This window comes from Salvia hispanica, chromosome 1, assembly GCF_023119035.1.
Source record: "Salvia hispanica cultivar TCC Black 2014 chromosome 1, UniMelb_Shisp_WGS_1.0, whole genome shotgun sequence".
NCBI lineage: Eukaryota > Viridiplantae > Streptophyta > Magnoliopsida > Lamiales > Lamiaceae > Salvia > Salvia hispanica.
This window is the reverse complement of record NC_062965.1, coordinates 24759457-24781052: the sequence shown is the minus strand read 5'-3', so window position 1 is coordinate 24781052 and position 21596 is coordinate 24759457. Positions and strand designations below refer to the sequence as shown.

The following is a 21596-nucleotide window of genomic DNA, read 5'->3' as shown; positions in this document are numbered from 1 at the left end:
TGAGGAGCTCATTAGCTCTAAGTATGCTTATAAGTTTTCACAAAATGTTGTAATAGTAATCTCTTGAATTTTTTTTTATAGGGAAAATTAATATTTAATCTTATATGTGGATCTCTAATTTTCATTAGAGCACTTAAATGGAATAATGTATTTATATAAGTATAATTTAATCCAGCATTTAAATGGAGAATATTTTATTGTGTCCCCCCAATTAATTTAGATAGATTCTTTTGGTTTAAGAACAACTATATGCATAATTTGACAATACACATTTCTCTACATTTTACTATGAGAAACGCAAATTTATTTTCTTAAGAAACATATATTATTGGTATATTTACTCAAACTAGTATTCTCATAGCTGTACTGCTGTATCAATTACAAATAACCAAACAAATGGCACAAACTCAACAAGATTAAAAAAAGAGGTTCGCTGAAGTAGACAGCTCCCAATTTTGTTAAAGATATGCTTAATAACAGAAGCAGTATCAAAGAATTTATATAATAAATAGTAAGACAGTATTTCCCCCAAATAAAGTAATAGTATTCCCCTTGAATTTTGCTTATTTCAAGCAAGAAAATAATTTTAATTGGGAGCTAAAAAGCATAAAATAAAGGCAGAATAGCATCGTAGATCATACTATAAAATAGAAGAAAAAAGATCACCATTAATTAACAAAAACACATTTCACTGTTCAAAGCTCCTTCATGTAACAATGGAGAAACTCAGTGTGTATACATTCAAATATTGAAAAACAAACGTACTTCCATCCAAGTTCTTCCACATCAAAATTTCCTCCTCCTGTAGAAAATAATAAGAACTTATAAATTCACAAGTTCAGCTATCTTTGAAAGACGGAAAACTACATCGGAGGGAGGAATCAGTGCACAGCGAGTATTAAGGGGATAACTGCGTGAGTGAATTCTTGACCAAAGCAAACCCAGACAGCAATATAAGAAACAGACGGAAAACAGAATCACACGAGGGAACACGAGAAATTTCATGACTATCAATTCGAGGCTCCTTACACTTTGTTAAAATAACCTTAAACAGTACAAACATCTTACTTTAAAAGCTCACAAACTACCTGAGATTCAAATGTACTGACAATTAAACTCAATTCTTTCGATTTCCTTCCCAAGGGAAGTGTTTGAGTAAACTCGATTCTTCCAGGAAGAATATTGAAACCACAGAATTCGCATTTCATTCATAGCACAGAGAGATGAATACTCAAACAACTATGTTTCTAAACAGAAGAAGCACACTTACAACATCTCTCAGGCAGCTAGAAAGAAAGATCTCATGCATAGATTCATTCAAGTAATTGGTCATTTAGAAACAGAGTACGAGACGATTTAGCCAACTGCATACCTTCCATTAAGTCAGAATTCGGCTCCAAAATAATCGTCTCAACACAGGTGCAACATTTCCAGCGAAAGACCTGTCAACAAATCAATGAAAAACTGAATCAAAATCGTATATACAGCAAATGAGTATTCCATCATTTGAGGAACAGGAAGTCAACTAACCTCATGAACACCACTCCCGGGCATTCTGGAACATGCGTAGCCACGGGCTTGGGCCTTTCTTGTCCACGTTCCAGCTCTTGGGATACCAAGGATACTGCCACATCAAGAAGCAGCGTTCTGGATGAGGCATCATTGCAAGATGCCTGCCATCTGGGGAACAAATTGCTGCCACGCCTAAAGGAGAACCATTCACGTTGAAAGGATACACTTCCGTGGGCTTCCCATTGTCGTCACAATATTTCACGGGGACCAGGCTTGATTCAAGTACACTGTTAAAAATGTCATCATCCGGGAAATAAGCTCTTCCCTCCCCATGAGCAGCCCATACACCTAATGTACTGCCCTCCATTCCTTTGAACATCAAAGCTGGTGAATTCTCAATCTTCACACTTGAGAAACGACATTCAAACCGTCCTGATTCATTGTGTATGAACCTCGGTTGTGATGGATCCCCATTCTCCCCAAGAACACCTCCAACTTTGGGCCCTGGAACCCACCCTAAAAGTGCCATGAGCTGACACCCATTGCAAACACCTAAACTGAAAGTGTCTGGCCGCTCATAGAATTCTTGAAATTGAGCAAGTAGAGGCTTGTTGAATCTTATAGAAGCTGCCCAACCTTTTGCCGAATCTAGTACATCGGCGTAGCTAAATCCTCCAACAAAGGCAATACCTCGGAAATCATTCAATGAGATGCCTCCATTAAGAAGGTCAGACATAGTGACATCCCAAGGTTCAAAACCTGAGGCATGGAAAGCAGCAGACATTTCCCTGTCACCATTGCTCCCTTCTTCACGAATGATAGCTACCTTTGGTTTTGAAGTAGCATTCATGTATTTCTCATCTGTATATGATGGAGTGAAGGACAGACGCCATGAAGGCTCATGGCGACTTTTGAGGCCTTCTTTCTCAAGTTCCACACAAGATGCCAATCTTTGCAATTTTTCTAACTCGAAGCTGGTTTCTTCCCACAAGTCCCGAAGCTCGGACGTTTTTTCAGTCAACTGAGAGATACCATCAATCTTTAGCTCAACTATGGGTGAGGATGTGACTTCACCAATGATCACAGAAGATACTCCAGCACCCGCAAGTTTTTCCGTCACCACACCTACACTTGTTTTGCTGACCTCAATTATGACGCCAAGCTCTTCGGCGAAGAGTGTTTCAAATACACTACAACTCTCAGGAGTAGTCAAATCCAAGTAAATGCCACAGTTCCCAGCAAATGCCATCTCAAGAACACTTACTAGCAATCCTCCATCACTGATATCATGACCAGCCGAAATCAAGCCTTCCTCAATCAAGTTTTGCACTGCATTGAACACACTTTTGAGGTAAGGGACATCATCAAGATCGGGGCACTCATCCCCAACTTGGCCATATACTTGTGCCAGAGCTGACCCACCGAGGCGCCGCTTTCCTTTTGCCAAATCAATGTGGAGGAGAAGACCATCATCACCAAGCTTCAAATCTGGTGTCACAGTTTTAGTTATGTCTGGACAAGTGACATAAGTACTGATAACTAGATTTCCAGGAGCCTTAACAACTTCTTCAGATGAACGGGCTGCCATAGAAAGACTATCCTTTCCACCATCAATAGCAATGCCAAGTTCAATCATTGCTTCTTCAAGAGCTATGGCAGCATCATACATGGCTGCCCCTTCACCGTCCAACTTAGCTGCATACATCCAATTGCCACTCGCCTTCACATCAGAGAGAGAAGTGACCTTAGCCCAAACAAGATTTGTCAAAGCTTCTCCAACGGCTAGCCTTGCCATAGCTCCTGGATTAAGAAGACCTTTGATTGGCTGCTCCCCAATTGAACAAGCACCTCCTGTAATGCCAGTATAGCTCTGAGAAATTACTGCAACGTCAGAAAGTGTAATCTGAAGTGGACCCACAGTTTGCTGCTGTGCAACAAGGCCTGTCACACACCTATCAACTTTGGTAGTCAGGAATCGTTTTGAAGCAATAGAAGGAAGCCTTAATACCCTTTTCAAAGAATCCATAACAGCTATCCCTGGAGCAATATCAAGTGGCTCGAGAGCATTAGCAACTCGGTGAAATTCAAAAGTTTTCTGGGGCATGTCACCAAGCACCTTCTCGAGCTCAAGATCCACAGCAGGGGGTGGAGAAGGTAGTCCATTTGAGTTGCATTTTTCCATAGCTAAACCATCCACAAGGGTGATCCGCCCTTCACCACTAATTGATCCAAGGACTGCCATTGATACTCTCTCTCTTTTACATATAGACTGTAAAAGGTCACGGCTCTCAGGATTCACCAAAATAGCATCTTGCTCCTGGTACTCAGCACCCCATATCTCCAAAACTGACATAGTGTAATCACCTACTACCACTGCCCTGATATCGATGGTAGCACCCTTTGGATATATAATTTCTTTGACGACATTACAATTTCCCCCGGCACCCTGATCATGAATGCTAATGATAGGATTGTCCTCTCCCATTTCAATACAAGCACGGACAACTCGATATAACTTTTGTGCCATCTCTGCATCTCCACGTTGCACAGCATTGAAATCCAGCTCAGCATCATTTTGGCCACTAACCATGCTGGATGCAGCACCACCACCCATTCCAATACGGTAGGCTGGCCCTCCAATCTTGACAACTAGCATACCGATTTCAGGCTCCCCCTTGGTGATGTGGCTGTGATCAATCTGCCCAATGCCTGCACTGAACATTATTGGCTTCAACCATTCTCGTCTTTCCCCATTTGGCAGCCTCATTCCAAAAGTCCTGGTATAACCCTGAATCAATGGTTCACCAAACTTGTTACCATAATCCGAAGCACCATTACTGGCATCAATGAGAATCTTCAGCGGGGAAGCCAAGTTTGATGGATATGTGAATGATGAATCCTCCCATGGAGCATATGAGCCTTCAATATTCAGATTCCCAACACAGTAACCAGCTGTAGATGCCACAACATATGAGCCCCTCCCAGTTGCATGCGTATCTCTAATCCTGCCTCCAGCACCTGTCTCGGCACCAGGGTAAGGAGCCACGGCACATGGGAAGTTGTGGGTCTCAGCAGTAAACAGGATATCAAGGTCACGAGCACTCATGTCCAGCGGGCATGTCAAACCTGGGTGGATTGGCCGCAACTGATTCACAGGAAACCCTCTGATTGCACTGGAGTTGTCCTTGAAGCCAATAACTGAATTGTTCGGGTTCGCTTTCAAAGTGCTCTTAACAATTTGCATAAGAGTCCTATCCACTGGTTGCCCATCTATAACAATCTTTCCAGTAAAGAACCAATGCCTGCTATGTTCACTGTTAGACTGAGCAATATCAAATAACTCAACATTCGTCGGATTTCGCTTGATGTCATCCATGAAGAGCTTGGTGTAATACTGCAAATCTTGCTCATCAAAGGCCAAACCCATTTCTTCATTTATTTCCTCCAATGCCTTCCGCCCCTTCTCCATCACAGGTATATAACAGATTTCCTCAGGGGCCACTCCTCTTTCAAAAGATGTGAGCTTTTGATCATAAATACACTCCGTCATTCTGTCATGCACCAATGCAGCAACTTCATTAATCTGACTCTCTACCAACGAAGCACCAGGGGCGAGGTACAGCAAGTATCTCCTTGATCTCTCCAATCTGCTTATTTCTGTCAAACCGCAAGCTCGGCAAATTGAAACGGCGTTGGAAGACCATGCAGTGGTGAAAGACAACCGAGGGCCAACTTCTACAATAACAGCACTTGCATTTGTTCTGGTCTCTTCATCAAGAAAACTCTGAGTCCCCAAATTCTCAGGCTCATAGGTTTCCCCCAAGAGCCATCTCAGAACTGAATGCTTGTCACTGGGAAGATCTCCTTCTACACCAATATTATAACACTGCTCTGTTTTCAGCCCTACAATTTGGTTCGAAACTTTCGTCTGAATCAATTTCAGAAGCTCAGCAGCCTCATTATCCTGTAGTAAAGGAACTCGGTAGAAATGCACAACCTTCGCAGCAACCCTCTGAACCTTTTCCAGTTCTGCGCTCACTGAATTGTCTACATCCCTTGAGATCACTGCTTTGACCTTCACTTGCCTTGACACACGGGAAATTCTAACAGAAGGAGGCTGCTTTCCCGGAAACCTTCCCCAGAGTAAGCAGTTTGCTTGCCTAAAGGAATGTTTAGGCAAAACCAATTTCTGCCTGTATGCACCCTGCCGAGATAAAACACATGCACTTGTAACTAATCAGTCAAAAAAACAAGTAAATTTAGCTAAAACTTATGAGTAATATTGAAGTGAACAAACATACCTGTGCAAATCCGGCTGCTGTAATTTCAAAAGCGGCAGCCATTGCTCCTGTCCCGGAACTATAATCACAAGAAACAAAAAAAAAAAAAAAAAAATTGCTATTAAATCCACCAAACACCTTACACAACCCTAAACTAAGCAAAGACGATATTAATTAGTAAACAAGCTCCTGAGACCATACCTTTTTCACAGTTTCCAGCAGTGCAACGACCGAAATATGAGCGACGGCGGCAGACTGCCCCTAAAAGGGAGGCGGCGGCGGCGTTGGGAGCAACAGAGGGCAGCGGCTATGCTAAAGAAAAAAGAAGACAAGAGTGCGGCGTCAACACAACAGACACATTATTTATACAAAAAGAAAAAGGTAATGTTCTCTATTGATTATTAAAACATTATTTCCACTAATCCATCAATCTATCAATAAATGAAACACAAGTTTTGGAAAAATTTAGCTGCCATTCAGGCGGGAAATCTTTTTCTGGTGAATGAAGAAACAAAATTTGATGTGTTAGCAAAAGAGTGAAAAACTAACTTATTTAGATTTTTTTCAAAAATTGAGCTAGAGTGTTCCAAATTTTTATCTTTTTAGTATTCAGTTGCAGACGAGAAGAAGAGCTCTGCAAACAGCCAATCACTAGTTATAGGTCATAACTATTTGGACTTTGTGAATTGTAAGCTTCACGTAATCCACTCCAGTTCCAGCTCATAATATTTGGAGAAGTCTCCAAATTACTATGAAATACCCCAAATTACTTTAATCTTTCAGTTCAAATTAAGCATACAAGAGGAATGACATATAGTATATGAAATTTTACCAGTTTTTCGGAATGGATGTGAAGCTTCAAGCTTTTCAATATTCTTCAATGGAGGATGGAGAAGGAGGGCTGAAGGGAAGAGAGAGTGGCGTGAACGCTGGAGAGGGAGAAGGTAAGTGTGACGGAGAATTAAGAATGGAGAAATTCTAGGGTTTTTTTGTTTTTCATTACTTTTTATTTCTTTTCAGATTAGTACTAGGACTATATCATATCAATAAATTTATTAATATTAAAATGCGGCTGATGATTTTTGTTAAACACTACTACATCCGTTCCATAGTAGTGGAGAAAACTTTTCGGCACAAAGATTAAGAAAAATTGTGTTAGGTGAGTTAAGTAAAGAGATAATAAAGTGGAAAATGAAAAAGATAGAGAGATGAAGAGAGAAAAAAAAGTAAGAGAGAGTAAAGTAAGTGTGGATAAATGTGTTGATTTTTACTGAAAAAGAAAATGACTCTATTAGTACTATGGAATGGACGAAAATGGAAAAACGCCCATATGAGAACGGAGGGAGTACTAAAATTAACTATAGTTAAAAACTTTTAAAAATGAAGTACTCAGCAGATTTTGAAGTCTGCTCCAAGTCATGGAGAGGGGTGGGCAAAAATTGAATCTTTTATAGGCAACCTTTTTCATGTACAGTTTATTTCTAAAGAAAATTCAAGAATAAAAATGGTTATTACGAACACGATTATTGTCTTACTAAAAGTTACTATTGGTTTAAAATATACATATTATTTTAAAAATAATTAAAGATATGTTAACCAGGTATTTAATACGGAGTATTATTCACTTATTACGAGTGTAGCCAAGACGTACAGTTTTCTCTTTCTGTGTATCATATCGACTAAAGTACTCTAAAGTGGAAAAACTACAATGTATAGTGACAATATCTGCCTGTGAAGAGAACTATAATTTTCATATATAATAACAATATTTTATTTTTAAAACTCGTGGTAAGAAAGGGTCCAACGTGAACTTATAACTCAAGTAAATTATTGTCAATAATATGCAAATGTGTCATGCACACGTAACAAATTTTTATTGAATGGGCTCACATATTTTTTCTTAGGTTTCTCAATTTTCTATTTGGGCATATACTTACTTAGTCCGTTAGTTATATTACCATCATACATTATCCAATTCAACTAATTCCTCAATCCTTCATATTGCTCATCATCCATAGTGAATAGCGCTTAAAATAGTTATTCAACTGCTCTCAATACTATCTCTGTATTAAAAAAATATAAACATTTGAAACAGCACGTGTTTTAATGCATAATTAGTAAAATAAGTGAGAAGAATTAGCTAAGTAAGAGTGAGGAAAATAAAAATGAATTAAATAAGAGATAGAAAGAGAAAAGGCAGTCAAAGGTGAGTTAGTGGATTGTAAGACATGGACCTAAAATAGAAAAATTCTAAAATTTTTATTTTTAAGGAACGATCCAAAATAGAAATAGTTGTTATTTTAAAAAAAGAGGGAGTATGAAGTACTAGTTGAAATTTCTACATTTTCATATTTAACTGAGAGGGTTAGTCGATGCACGTTCAAACTCTATATAAATGTATATGTTTACTTACAATTTTACTTATTTTCGATATGGAATAATTTGCACTCCAGCAATTTCCCTCAAACCAAGGACACATTCTTAATAAACCTTCTCTCAAATGAAGTCTATCAGTCTATGAGACCGAGACCAAGACCGCACATACATATCATGAGCACACTTGGCCTCTGATACCACTGTAAGGATTTACCAATATATTTTATCTTAACATTAATAGAACTAGTTTATTGTCTATATCGCACCGACTCCTCACATTTTGTTTATGAAACACTATGCAAAAAAAACCATATATTAATAGAATTGGAATAATCATATACTACTACAGTATAACAGTACGACTCCTTTATATATTACTACCTGCAACGTAACACTGTTTAGCGTATTGGATATTGTTGGCGGGAAAAAATTGTCGTATATTGTATTGAATATTGCTGGCTGAGAAAATTTACTTTTGAACATCTTTTTTATAATTGCCGCATGGCAACTGATTATTCATCCATATGTACAAATGATTAGCTAAGAATTGTGGTATATTGTTACTTTAAGAGCTATTGTAACATGCACCGTATTTAAATACACAAAAAGCATAAACTATGAGTCTGTATTTATATGTATTTTGATATGTAATGGTCCAATGACAACGATAGCACATAAACCACACAATTTTATAAGTTTGAAAATGGCACTATCCCTCAAGTGGGGCCTTCCACACAAATAAATTGAACTGAGATGCAATTTCATCTCTTCTTCTCACATTTTCACAGCTCTTTTCATCACATGAAACTCATCATCCACATTTCTCCATCTCTGAAATCGAATCCTCTCTTCCTTCCACCCTCTTTCCTCCCAATCCTCTGACATTTCACATGTAAAAAGAATCAACAAACCCATACCTCTTCAACATTTCCAACACCAAAACAAATGATGCCACTAAAAATCTCACCTTGAATTCCCACTCCGCTTTTCTCTGCACAGATGGTGCTAGCTTCTGCACTTCTCTCCACCCTTCTCCTTCTCCTCTCAAGCTCCGATCTTTCCCGAGCTGACGATGACTTCACTTTCCACGGCTTCAAAAACGCAGGCGCAAAAATCACTCTAAACGGCGTCGCTGAGATCGAGCGCAGCGGCGTGCTCAGGCTCACCGACACAAGCCCGAGATTCGTTGGGCACGCTTTCTACGATTCCCCAATTCGATTCAAGAACTCCACAGATGGTAAAGTTTCCTCCTTTTCGACTGCTTTCGCCTTCGCCATAGTTCCCGAGTATGAGAAATTGGGCGGCCATGGATTCGCCTTTGCAGTTGCTAAATCGAAGGCTTTGGAGGGGGCTCTTCCGAGTCAGTATCTAGGGCTCATGAATGAGACAAATATTGGGAAAATTTCAAACCATGTGTTGGCGGTTGAGTTCGACACTGTGAAGGATTTTGCATTTAGGGATATTAGTGATAATCATGTTGGGATTGATCTCAATAGCATGATCTCAAATGCCTCTGTTGATGCTAGCTGTTTCAGTAGGGATAATTCGAGGAAGGAAGGGATTAGGTTGCAGAGTGGTAGATTGATTCAGTGCTGGATTGATTATGATTCCAGTGTTGGGAGATTGGATGTCACTCTTTCTCTCTCATCATCAAAACCTAGTTCCCCAATTCTTTCATTGCCTGTGGATCTTTCCCAAATTTTTTTGCAGGATATGTATGTGGGCTTCTCTGCTTCAACAGGCTTGCTTGCTAGTTCACATTATGTTTCTGGATGGAGTTTCATGTTGAATGGGCAGGTAAAGCCCCTTGAGTTGTCATTGCTGCCTTCGTTTCCCGGTTCAAGGTCGAACCGGGTGAGGGTGGCCTTAGGTGCTTCCTTGTCTGTTGCTGTTTTCTTGATTCTTGGTGTTGGGATAGCATTGTATGTAGTGAAGAGGGTTAAGAGTAGGGATGTGGTTGAATCTTGGGAGCTTGACATAGGGCCGCATAGGTTCACGTATCACGAGCTCAAGAAAGCAACTAGGGGCTTTCGGGATAAAGGGCTTCTCGGGTTTGGTGGTTTTGGTAGGGTTTATAAGGGGACATTGCCTGGCTCTGATAAGCAAGTAGCGGTTAAGCGGATTAGCCATGATTCTAAGCAGGGGTTGCAGGAGTTTGTGACAGAGGTCGCGGTTATTGGTCGCCTTAGGCATAGGAGTCTCGTGCCTTTGCAGGGCTGGTGTCGACACAGGAGCGATTTGCTGCTTGTTTATGACTTCATGCCGAATGGAAGCTTAGATAAATACATTTACGATGAGCCTGCAACTGTGTTAACATGGGATCAGAGGTTCAAGATCATCAAGGATGTGGCGTCTGCACTTCTTTACTTGCACGAAGAATGGGAACAGACGGTGATTCACAGGGATATCAAAGCAGCTAATGTTCTGCTAGACTCTGAAATGAATGGCAGGCTTGGGGATTTTGGGCTAGCTAAGCTGTACGAGCACGGTGCAAACCCAAGCACCACGAAGGTGGTTGGCACGTTGGGCTACTTAGCCCCTGAGCTAACCAAGACAGGAAAGCCCACCACAAGCTCGGATGTGTATGCATTCGGTGCACTGCTGCTGGAAGTCGTCTGTGGGAGACGACCAATTGAGGCGAAGGCCTTGCCCGAAGAGCTGGTGCTGGTGGATTGGGTGTGGGACAAGTGGAAAGAAGGTTGCATTCTTGATATCGTCGATTCAAGATTGAAAGGGGAGTACGATGAGATTGAGGCCGTCCTTGTTATTAAACTGGGACTGATGTGCTCCAGCAACGCCCCCGGAAGGAGGCCTAGCACGAGGCAGGTCTTGAGATACTTGGAAGGCGAAGCCCTACTGCCTCAAGAGATGGCAGCGCCCGATCTATCTGATGATGGCAGCAAGAAGTTCGATAGTGGAGGGCGAATCAGCCCCAGATTCGAGGACTATCCTAATTCGTATCCTTCCTCGTCCAACTTTGAGAAAGTGAGCACATGGTCCTCGGCTTGTGATGGCGAAAGGGACGTGGATCTTGAAGCTGGTTCGTTGTCTTCGCCATTATCTACTTCATAGCTGTGAAGTGTATGCTTTTAGTTTTATCATTTTGCCACAACTTCTTCTGTACATCATAGCTTATATTTGTATATAGATTATGTTGGTTTCTCTCTGTTTTAACGAGACTAGGCTCATGTGCATCGGCCCGTGATCTCTTCGGGTTTTGGTAAAATGAGACATTTCATGGCGGACGTAGGGTAATATCATTCATGTATGATTTTTAAAATATGATATTCTTTGAAATAATTTTGATGAGGTGAACTACTATGCTTAGGTCAACATCAACTAACTAACAAAATCTGATCCCAAAATATATTGATCTATGATCCACAAAAAGACTAAATTAAAGTATTAATCTAGTTAGATAGTTAGGATTTTTTTGAATTTTAATGCTAAGTGCATGTCACCTAACAAAAAATGCAAAATATTAAGCAATCTTATGTCCTTTTCAACCAACACTATTGATGGCTATAGTGATGCCACCATTTCCCTAACAATGCACACCACAATTAGTTAGTGCGATACTTGTGCAATTAGACAATAGGTTGGAGGCAAAACATTGTCCACAGACGGCCGAAAAAGAGACGTTGATAGTATTATTTTCTTCCACGAACTTATCATTTTCCTCTGCAATTTTAGCCATTTATGTTATTCAACTTTCAAAGATTTAGTAGTTTTATTAAAAATGAAAATTTAGGAATAGAAAAAATAATATTGGCGAACAAAGGTAAGCCTCTCTTTTTTCCTTACTATGTTCGCCTCTAAATCGGGGCGAATAAAGTTTATGCCCCAGGGTGCGATATACAAGGTCCTCAAATTGTGGAGCCATCGAAATGTTTGTATTTACATGTATTGTTATCGGATAGAATTAGTAAAAGGAATTTGCCAATTTCCTAAAGTATCAATACACCGACTTTTAGTTATAGTTATAATAATTGATTTTGCCAACCAAGAGTTCGTTCCAAAAGCTAAATACATTGTTCTAGCCGTTATTCTACTTTCTAGTTAGTTCTAGATAATTATGATTAATTCGTTTCAGGCAATGCGCATTACACTGGGTGTGCATAAGCTAGAGCACTCTGTAAGGCGAAAAGACAACGAATTTGCTGAAATTCATAAGTATTTTTTTTTATTGTTTAATTTAAAATAAATAGTGTATAAAATTGAAAAATGAAGGTTGTAAAGTGAAGTGTGCTTTATAGTGCTCGTGAATTCTGATGGTTTGATTATAATGTTTAAAAGTATTCGATCTACAAATTGCGTTGTGTCATTTGTTTTGAATAATTAAATATGATTAAAAAATAATTAATTTCATTTAATTGAATAAAACCGAATTTAATAGTATTCGATCAAATTTGTACCATCCAATTCTAGTTTGCAAATGCATGCCACAATTTCTGGGGGTAGCAGCCCACATTAGTAATTGATTAGTACAATTAATTAGTTGTTGATTAAAATTCTAATAATATTCCAAGTTTTTTTTTTCACAAATATGGTAGGAGTATATATTTTCAAATCAAAATCTATTAAACATAATTACAATATCTTGTTTAGAGCCACCAATAAGATCGTTATAGGGAGCACCAATTAGAATGCTAATCTATTTTTAAAACACTTCATTTCCACCAAAAAAAAAATCTACTACTGTACTATAAAGGTGAAATAAAATATAGTGCTAATATGATTTAAATAAAATCAAATAAAAACCCTAAAAAAATAGATGGGCCTCGTGTGCTTGACTACGTTTGGCGGGATTTCTATGGTGATTTTCCCGCCATAACCAGAGGAGCCCTAAACCGCCATTTAATCGATTCCTTTTCTACATTTCGAGATTCAATAGAGTTTCTCCCTCACTGAGAAAAAAAAAATGGAGGGCAATGGCTACTGCGTCGACGAGAAAGCTGTTCACGTCGAGAAGGTATTCTTCGAATTCCTCAAAACCTTCCGCGATGCTGACGGCGGCGGCGGCGGCGAGGCCTACTACGAGGCGGAGGTGGAGACGATGCGCACCAACGACTCCAACACCATGTACATCGACTTCTCGCACGTGATGCGCTTCAACGACGTGCTCCAGCGCGCCGTCTCCGACGAATTCCTCCGATTCGAGCCCTACCTCAAGAGCGCCTGCAAGCGTTTCATCATGGAGCTCCGCCCTACCTTCATCGCCGACGATAATCCGAACAAGGACATCAACGTCGCCTTCTACAACCTCCCTTTGGTGAAGAAGCTCAGGGAATTGGCCACCGCCGAGATCGGCAAGCTCGTCGCCGTCAGCGGCGTCGTCACACGCACCAGCGAGGTCCGGCCTGAGCTCCTCCAGGGAACTTTCAAGTGCTTGGAATGCGGAAGCGTTATTAAGAACGTCGAGCAACAGTTCAAGTATACCGAGGTTTGTTTCGCACTCAGTCACTCGAATTGAACGGATGGATTTGCCTATATCTTATTGTTTGATTGTGAATTTTATGAATTGAAACCGGAAAATTATGTATTTGATCTCTGTTTATATTGTTGCTTTTGTGCCTATGGTTTGTCTTGATTTCTCTAGCAGCTTTAACTCCATTTGCAGCACAATGATTCATTTCTGTAACTTTGGGAGACTGTGTGAATGATTAGGAGTGCAGATGATAGAGAAGGAATGAGTGAAGTAATAAATGTGTCTCACTAGCTGTAATGTTGGTTTCTTTGCTGTTTTTATTCTCACATTTCATGATATTTTGGGGGCTAGTGTTCTCCATTGATAACATTGAATTGCTCTTTACTGATTAATTTCAATAAATTTCATGTTTATAACAATGCATTGTGTATGTTACTACTACTTGAGTGCTTGTGCCATCAGCAAATGACAGACTGAGCTAAATGCTAACTTTGACCAACTTTGACTAATTCGATGTTCTCATCTTCACTTGCAGCCAATTATTTGCATGAATGCCACATGTCATAATCGGACAAACTGGGCTTTGCTGAGGCAAGAGAGCAAGTTTACTGATTGGCAGAGAGTCCGGATGCAGGAGAATTCTAAGGAGATACCGGCCGGTTCACTTCCCAGATCGCTTGATGTCATCCTTCGCCATGACATTGTTGAACAAGCCAGGGCCGGAGACACGTATGGATCATTTACTTACATTTATATTTACTTACATTTATTTCTTTCATGCTAATCTTTAGTATCGGTCATTAATTGGATCATGTCCATTTCATACCATTTGCAGCGTTATTTTCACTGGCTCGGTGGTTGTACTACCCGATATATTAGCACTAGCATCTCCAGGAGAGAGAGCAGAGTGCCGGAGAGAATCTTCGAATCAGGGCAGGGCTGGGCAAGAAGGTGTCAAGGGGCTTCGTGCATTGGGTGTTAGAGATCTATCCTATCGACTTGGCTTCATTGCCAACTCTGTACAGGTTAGTAGTTAATTGAATTCTGTTTGTGCTATCATTCCATCTTTAATAAGCATGTTATTTGTGTCTTTTCTAGATCTCTGATGGCAGAAGGGATACTGATATCAGAAAAAAGAAAGATACTGATGAAGATATTGGTCAGCAATTCACAGTACGTTTCTCAAATCACAACATTATATATCTATATCACTTGACTGTTAATCTATCTTCTTGTTGTCATCATTTATAATCATTCATTTATTGCTGGTTCCTTTAAATTTGCTGATTACTCAATTCTGTATCTAACTCTGAACTATCTTCTCTACTGTTTGACTGATCTTTCAGGCAGAAGAGTTAGATGACATACAACGAATGAGGAATACTCCTGACTTCTTCAACAAGCTAGTTGATAGCATTGCACCAACAATTTTTGGTCACCAAGATATAAAGCGGGCAATTCTGCTAATGCTTATGTGTGGTGTCCATAAAGTTACACATGAAGGCATCAACTTAAGGGGAGACATCAATGTCTGCATTGTGGGTGATCCCAGCTGTGCAAAGTCCCAATTCCTCAAGTGTGTAACTCTTCAATTGTTTTGCTTAGGTTTTTATTGTGTGTTTGCTGGTTGATTTCATTGCTCATCAAATCATCTCAATGTTTCCTTTTAGGTACACAGCAGGCCTAGTTCCAAGATCTGTTTATACATCTGGGAAATCTTCTTCTGCAGCAGGGCTTACTGCTACTGTGGCCAAAGAGCCAGAGACGGGTGAATTCTGCATTGAGGTATGTTCTTCTTTTGGGCTGGGGACTTTTTATACTATGACAGTTTGTCTTAATGTGCTTCCTATCATTTGCTCACAGGCTGGTGCACTGATGCTTGCTGATAATGGCATCTGCTGTATTGATGAGTTTGATAAGATGGATACAAGAGATCAGGTAATTGTAACCAAAGATTTTACTCCTCACCCACCCTCAATGCTGAGGCAGCTTATCTACAATTCTACATCAATAATTTGTGCCGGCAACTTCTTATGTTTGAATCGTGAATTTACTTTAAGGTCGCCATTCATGAAGCTATGGAACAGCAAACCATAAGCATAACTAAAGCTGGAATACAAGCAACATTAAATGCAAGAACATCAATCTTAGCTGCTGCAAATCCCACGGGTGGACGTTACGATAAGACTAAACCCTTGAAGGTAAACATGTAACTGTATCGGGCTTCTAGGAATAGCTACATGGTATTGAATGGTCCCAAGTTTGCTATAGTTTGCATACTTATTGTCCCTATATATCTTTTGCAGTATAATGTGGCACTTCCTCCGGCCATTCTTTCAAGGTTTGATCTCGTGTATGTGATGATTGATGATCCAGACGACCAGACTGATTACCATATTGCTCACCATATTGTGAGAGTCCATCAAAAGCGTGAAGAAGCACTTTCTCCAGCATTTACTACCACACAGTTAAAGCACTACATCTCATATGCAAAGACACTGAAACCAAAGGTTTCCCTCCTGTTTCATCATTAATGTGACTATAGTTCTGCATGAATCATTATGTCTTTGCTTGACAGACTTGAATCTTTTGCAGCTGACCCCTGAAGCTAGACAATTGTTGGTGGAATCTTATGTTGCCCTTCGCAGAGGGGACACTACTCCCGGTAGTAGAGTTGCTTATCGTATGACAGTGAGACAACTGGAGGCTCTGATCAGGCTCTCAGAAGCAATTGCAAGGTCTCACTTAGATAACCAGGTTCAAACTCGCCATGTGCGTCTTGCTGTGAGACTACTCAAGACATCAATAATCAGGTCAGAAATTAAGCAACAACTTTTCTTGCCAGAAAATGGCCTAATGCTCTAGTAAATTCATTTCTCGGTAATTAATGTTGTCTACATATATGTTGCTTTTGATTGTCTTGCAGTGTGGAGTCAAGTGAGCTCGACCTTTCTGAGTTTCAGGAAGAGGATAATGATGGTCATGATGGCGATGATGGCAGTGGTGGCAATGAAGATAATGCCCCTGGTCAAGGTGAGACGAGACTTACTCATTTGAAGGATGCATATTGGGCTTATCTAAATGCATATTGGGCTTATCTTTCTATATATGCAGAAAATGCAGCTGAAGCAGCAGCAGAAAACCAGAAGGGAAAGAAACTAGTAATAACTGATGAATACTTTCAGAGGGTTACTCGAGCACTTATCATGCGACTTCGACAACATGAAGATACTCTCACACGCGAAGGTTGGTGGTCATCCATATCTTCACCACAAAATGGAGATCTATTTCATAAAGAACAATATCCAGTTCTGTTTTTAATGATATACCTGTGGCTTGTATAGGAACTGGGCTAGCCGGACTGAGACAGAGAGAGTTGATACAGTGGTATATTAGTCAGCAAAACGAGAAAAACAATTATACCACTATGGATGAGGCTGCAGCTGAAATCAGAAAAGTGAAGGCCATTATAGAGGTAAATAACCTTGATCTGTATACATATCAACCCTCTCTCTCGCTTGCTCTCTCTTACCCGTTACTTATTTCGGTACACAGAGCTTGATACGGAGGGAAGGATTTCTGATAGTGGTGGGAGATGGAAGAGAAGAAGGAGCAGATGAGAGCAACAAGCCTTCAAGAGATGACAGAATTTTAGTAGTGGCTCCAAATTATGTAGTAGATTGATTAGGTTGCCTTTTACAGTGGAACTTGGTACTATAATGCTGAGATTTATTGTGACAATGCTTTATAATTTACTTAGTAGAGTACAAATTAACTACGTTTGTTTATTAGGTTACTGTCAAATTATAGTTTGAATTTTGATTCCATGATAGTTTTTTTCAGTCCAAAGCTCAAGTTGATGAGTGTTTAATCTGCATCATATATGTTAAGTTGAAATAGGTTGAAGATTGAAGATTTCAAGCCACCTTCAGCCAGTCTATAGAAGAATGAGAGAAATGATTTCACTTTTAACTGGAAAACTAAGGAGAAAAATGCAAGAAGAATTTCCTGGATAAAGAGTGATGTACTGATATGAAACTTTTTACAAATGAAAACTTAATATTACAATGGCCCCAGAGGAGATCGATTCACGATGGATTCAGATCCGAGCCCCTGCAGGCAGCCTTATGCCAAATAAGAATCTAACTCCACACGCTATTTATTCTACACGATTGCAACAAGGCACGAGTTCGTATGAACTCCAGATTGCAGATAGACTCAGTTAAAGCCATATACACATCTTATTAGAGCTCTCGATCAAACTATAAATACCCCATCCATCAATAATTATCCTCGCCTCAGAGATTGATTCCGAATGGCAAGACTATAATCATTCGTTCCCTATATTCTTGTCATCAATATCTTCTTCACTATCTTTTGCCGCTTCAAAAATTTCTGAATCATCAAAACCTGCAGGATTGAAAATTATAACGAGGCCAAAGAAAAGATCGCATCATACAGAGATTTATAGAGATAGCTCGCTTACCTGCACCAAGGGCCTGAACATCATCGATCTGTGAGCCTAATTGCACAGCATTGACATTGACACCGGGTGGATCAACATCCATCCATCCTTTTCTTGCAGGGTTATCTGAGCAAAATTCCTTCTCCGTTACCCAGTCCTCAACTAAATCGATGTGCTCATAAGAAATGGTGTCAACACCTTCGTGTTGTTTGTCACCCGAAGCCCTGTGAATTAAGTAGGAATATGATTATACACACTTTTGGTTTTTAACATTTTATAAAAGAGAAGATTTTCTGCTTACATGTGCTTCAAGGACATGTTGTACTGAACATAGACAAGATCTTCAAGCCTTTTATGCTCCAACGAATTTGTCCTCTTATGCAAGTTTTCGAGAGGAATTATATCTAGCTTATGCTGGATTAAGCAGCCAGTTTGGCTGAGAACCCGGATAGCCAAGCGAGCCAAATTGGGACATCCCCCACCATATGTAAGCCACCACTCAGCTAAAAACAGTAAAGTCAAGGAAATAATAAGACGATTGCAGAATGTGATACACCAAGTAACAATAAGGAGACTCACTGGGAAGTAAAGTTTCTCTAGCTCTGATTGCCATCTTCCGCCCAAAGTCTCCGGCACCACTGTGGTAAGCGGCTGTTTCCTTCATAATTTTATCCACGACCTTTTGGTCAGGAACCAGCCTCTCTATGCAATCATATACTAGTGACCGAATGTGAAAATGTCCGTCTCCTTCGAGACTGTAAAAGAACTTAGGGTTCAAATAAAAACCAGCCGCGTGAAGGGGATGCCTTTGAAGTTGTTCCCACCTGCGATCTATGATACTCCAATAGGTTATGTATTCTTCCTTAGAGCCAAGCTCCTTCTTAATAGCTTCTTTGGCTCGATACATCCCCGCAAAGACATATCCCATGGCAGGCATCTTTTGACTTCTGACTATCCTTGATAGTCGCAAAAGTGGATCTGTTAAACGTGTTATCGAGGCACATGAAGACCAGAATGATTGACTGCTAATAGTGTCGAGTACTGCATAAGCTTCTTGGTCCTTCGAGTAAGAACTTTCCATCCACTCCTCAGAAGTGACCATGGACTGCAAACTATGTCTGATATCTATCATCCTTTTTAATGTCATAAAATTAGTAAACGATCGTGTGGTTCCTATATCAACTAAATCCACTCCAAATGTGTACCGTCTCATCATGTTTATGACAGCAGCGTTCGAATAGATATACCTCGATATTGATCTTGCCTGGTCAAGAACCATCTTCACTCTGGGCAGTTCTCCTATGTCCTGAAGCATCAAATCGATACAATGGCCAGCACACGGGGTCCAAAAAATAGAAGGGAAAGTGTCTGTGAGTCTTTTCCCAGCAATAACATATCGATCTTCAATGGTGGTAACCACTTGCAGAACATTTTTCAGGCCAACCTGTTCCACTATCTCCTTCAACAATTCATAAAGGATATCCACAGAATCTATTGCACGAGATATATCAGCCGACCTCAAAAATACCGTACCTTCTGGACAGTATGCAAAAAAGTTGACAAAGGTTATACCTTTTCCCGAATCCCATTCATCTACTAAAATTGAGCAACCAGTCCTTCCCCAAGCTGCGGTGCATTGATCAACATCATACTTCACTTCATGAATCACATTCTTCAGAATAGAGTTCCTAAGGTCATGGTAGAAAGGGCCAACAGCTGCTGCACCTTGAGAAGCTATTGCATCAATCATTGGTTGAAAATACGGAGAATTAGCAGCATCTGCAGGCAACCCAACATCGAAGAAAAAACGACCTACTGCCATATTAACGACAGAACTAGCCCTCTTCGAATTCCCAGGAGGATAAACAACCATAGATGCATTACTCGAATTAAGCACATCCGGTGCTTTCCTCACCCTTCCTTTCTTCTTCCTAACACCGCTTTTCCCGCTCATACCATCCTCTCGGTCCCCATCCACATCCATCTCTCCGTCATGCTCAATCATCTCCGGGACAGGAAGCAAGACAAGATCACTATTCAAACCACAACCATTGTTCACTACTTCAACAATACTGTTCCCAGGGTTGCCAAAACCAGACATCTCCTCCGCAAGTTTCTGTTTTTTCCTCTTCCTCACAGCAACCCCATTCAGACTCTCGAGCATCTGCATCCGCACATCAGCTTGAACCCTCAAACAAGTGGCAGCATTCCCTTTTTGGCCAGCGAGGTGCTCTTTAATCCTATGAATCCCACCTCCCTTAAAAATCTTCCCACAGTATATACACTTGAGCTGAACCCTATCCCCAGCCTTAAACATCTGGCAGTGCTTCCATGCCGGGTCATGCTTCTGCGAATTCACCGCTACCGGCTCCATATTCGAAGCCATATCCTAAAACAACCACCAAACCAAGGTATAAAAATTCAATCTTTGAATAGTATGTGAGATATATCCTCTGGTAATCATGCCATAGCCCATAAAACAAAAGGAAAATAAAGACAATAGACCAATTCCAGAATTGCAAAAGTGCCCTCATTGTGATAAACATAAAACAACAGACGAATTGGGAAAGAGGGGGGATGGGTCCGAGCAAGTTTCGTTATTTTTTCATATGAATTCGCCAATTAGCACACATTATTGAATTTAACAAACGAATTGAGTTCAGAAACATGCAGATGTTGTCATATCGGGTTTAGGAATACAATAATGATCATGAATTGGAAAAGATGAGGAATATGGGTTTTCAATAACTTACCTGAAATTGATAAGAAAAAATACTGCTTTTTGGTGAATCGATTCGAGATTTGGATAGAGGAGATAACCGAGTTAGAAGATTAGGTTTTTCGTATGAATAGAAAGGGTAATGAGCCGGTCTGGGAATACCGGATACCCACTTTTTTTATTTTTCTTTTTATTCCTCTTATTAGAATTATACAAATATAAAACTAAATACACCGTATATTGCTTCAGCAATTGAAATAATATCATATCAATATTAGTAGTGTTGATTAATGGATTTTATTAGGTAAAGTTTTACAAATACTATTCTAAATAAATAGAATTTGTTATTTACTTTTGGTATAATATTATTATTAATTAGTATATTGTTCATAATTAATAAATAAAAATTAAAATTCAATTCATAAATTGAATAAAACCTGAAACTGATAATTTATCTATGCTAACACGGAAGTTTCATCAAATTAATAACATGGACCCAAAATGCAATATTACTAGCAATAATTAGTCATCGCATTTACTCATAAATTTTATTTACACCACTAATCCTTGAAACACTTAATATTGACGTTTTTTGCTATACTTTTATTATTATTATTATTATTGTTATTATTATTATTATTATTATTGTTGTTGTTGTTGTTATTATTATTATTATTATTATCTTTCTCTCTTACTAAGAAATTCGGCAGAAATAAAATATCACAGATTACATTTGCACTGACTGTAGCCAAAAGATATGGAGTAATTTTTTTATAATGTGAAAACAATTCAATATCTTAGTCATGAACTTTTGAA

General features: G+C 39.6%; 4 protein-coding genes across 5 annotated transcripts; 2 read left to right on the top strand and 2 right to left on the bottom strand.

The window, feature by feature from the left end:
* Nucleotides 1-648: 648 nt before the first annotated feature.
* On the bottom strand, nucleotides 649-6801 carry LOC125202714 (probable phosphoribosylformylglycinamidine synthase, chloroplastic/mitochondrial). Its single transcript, XM_048101160.1, has 6 exons — nucleotides 6625-6801; nucleotides 5994-6104; nucleotides 5814-5871; nucleotides 1531-5716; nucleotides 1373-1442; nucleotides 649-802 (listed from the first exon to the last, which is right to left on the bottom strand). Exons 3-4 carry the CDS (start codon nucleotides 5853-5855, stop codon nucleotides 1532-1534), a joined length of 4227 nt encoding a protein of 1408 aa, XP_047957117.1. The 5' UTR covers nucleotides 5856-5871; nucleotides 5994-6104; nucleotides 6625-6801; the 3' UTR covers nucleotides 649-802; nucleotides 1373-1442; nucleotide 1531.
* Nucleotides 6802-8957: 2156 nt separating this feature from the next.
* Nucleotides 8958-11330, top strand: LOC125221692 (L-type lectin-domain containing receptor kinase S.4-like). Its single transcript, XM_048123904.1, has one exon. The coding sequence runs from the start codon at nucleotides 9168-9170 to the stop codon at nucleotides 11238-11240; it is 2073 nt and encodes a 690-aa protein (XP_047979861.1). The 5' UTR covers nucleotides 8958-9167; the 3' UTR covers nucleotides 11241-11330.
* Nucleotides 11331-13050: 1720 nt separating this feature from the next.
* Nucleotides 13051-17387, top strand: LOC125221679 (DNA replication licensing factor MCM6). 2 transcript variants are annotated; one of them, XM_048123891.1, is made up of 14 exons: nucleotides 13052-13611; nucleotides 14132-14325; nucleotides 14432-14621; nucleotides 14695-14769; nucleotides 14943-15172; nucleotides 15267-15381; nucleotides 15460-15534; nucleotides 15657-15797; nucleotides 15903-16106; nucleotides 16192-16409; nucleotides 16523-16629; nucleotides 16711-16842; nucleotides 16941-17071; nucleotides 17152-17387. In XM_048123891.1, exons 1-14 carry the CDS (start codon nucleotides 13090-13092, stop codon nucleotides 17278-17280), a joined length of 2463 nt encoding a protein of 820 aa, XP_047979848.1. In that variant the 5' UTR covers nucleotides 13052-13089; the 3' UTR covers nucleotides 17281-17387. The 2 variants fall into 2 exon arrangements, with proteins under 2 accessions (XP_047979842.1, XP_047979848.1); XM_048123885.1 differs by having other exon boundaries at nucleotides 13051-13611; nucleotides 16523-16842.
* A 213-nt stretch (nucleotides 17388-17600) lies between these two features.
* LOC125202386 lies at nucleotides 17601-20954 on the bottom strand. Its single transcript, XM_048100776.1, has 5 exons — nucleotides 20815-20954; nucleotides 18641-20450; nucleotides 18363-18564; nucleotides 18083-18285; nucleotides 17601-18006 (listed from the first exon to the last, which is right to left on the bottom strand). The coding sequence occupies exons 2-5, from the start codon at nucleotides 20445-20447 to the stop codon at nucleotides 17927-17929; spliced, it is 2292 nt and encodes a 763-aa protein (XP_047956733.1). The 5' UTR covers nucleotides 20448-20450; nucleotides 20815-20954; the 3' UTR covers nucleotides 17601-17926.
* Nucleotides 20955-21596: the final 642 nt, after the last annotated feature.

Excerpts from the sequence above, each read along its gene's own strand:
- LOC125202714 (XM_048101160.1), bottom strand. The coding sequence starts at position 5,855 with ATGGCTGCCGCTTTTGAAATTACAGCAGCCGGATTTGCACAG. Across the intron at positions 5,717-5,813 it reads CAGCAGCCGGATTTGCACAG|GGTGCATACAGGCAGAAATT; the intron begins GTATGTTTGTTC and ends TTATCTCGGCAG.
- LOC125221692 (XM_048123904.1), top strand. The coding sequence starts at position 9,168 with ATGGTGCTAGCTTCTGCACTTCTCTCCACCCTTCTCCTTCTCCTCTCA.
- LOC125221679 (XM_048123885.1), top strand. The coding sequence starts at position 13,090 with ATGGAGGGCAATGGCTACTGCGTCGACGAGAAAGCTGTTCACGTCGAG. Across the intron at positions 15,173-15,266 it reads GCAAAGTCCCAATTCCTCAA|GTACACAGCAGGCCTAGTTC; the intron begins GTGTGTAACTCT and ends GTTTCCTTTTAG. Across the intron at positions 16,107-16,191 it reads CAAAGACACTGAAACCAAAG|CTGACCCCTGAAGCTAGACA; the intron begins GTTTCCCTCCTG and ends AATCTTTTGCAG.
- LOC125202386 (XM_048100776.1), bottom strand. The coding sequence starts at position 20,447 with ATGGCTTCGAATATGGAGCCGGTAGCGGTGAATTCGCAGAAGCATGAC. Across the intron at positions 18,286-18,362 it reads AACATGTCCTTGAAGCACAT|GGCTTCGGGTGACAAACAAC; the intron begins GTAAGCAGAAAA and ends CTTAATTCACAG. Across the intron at positions 18,007-18,082 it reads TGTTCAGGCCCTTGGTGCAG|GTTTTGATGATTCAGAAATT; the intron begins GTAAGCGAGCTA and ends TCAATCCTGCAG.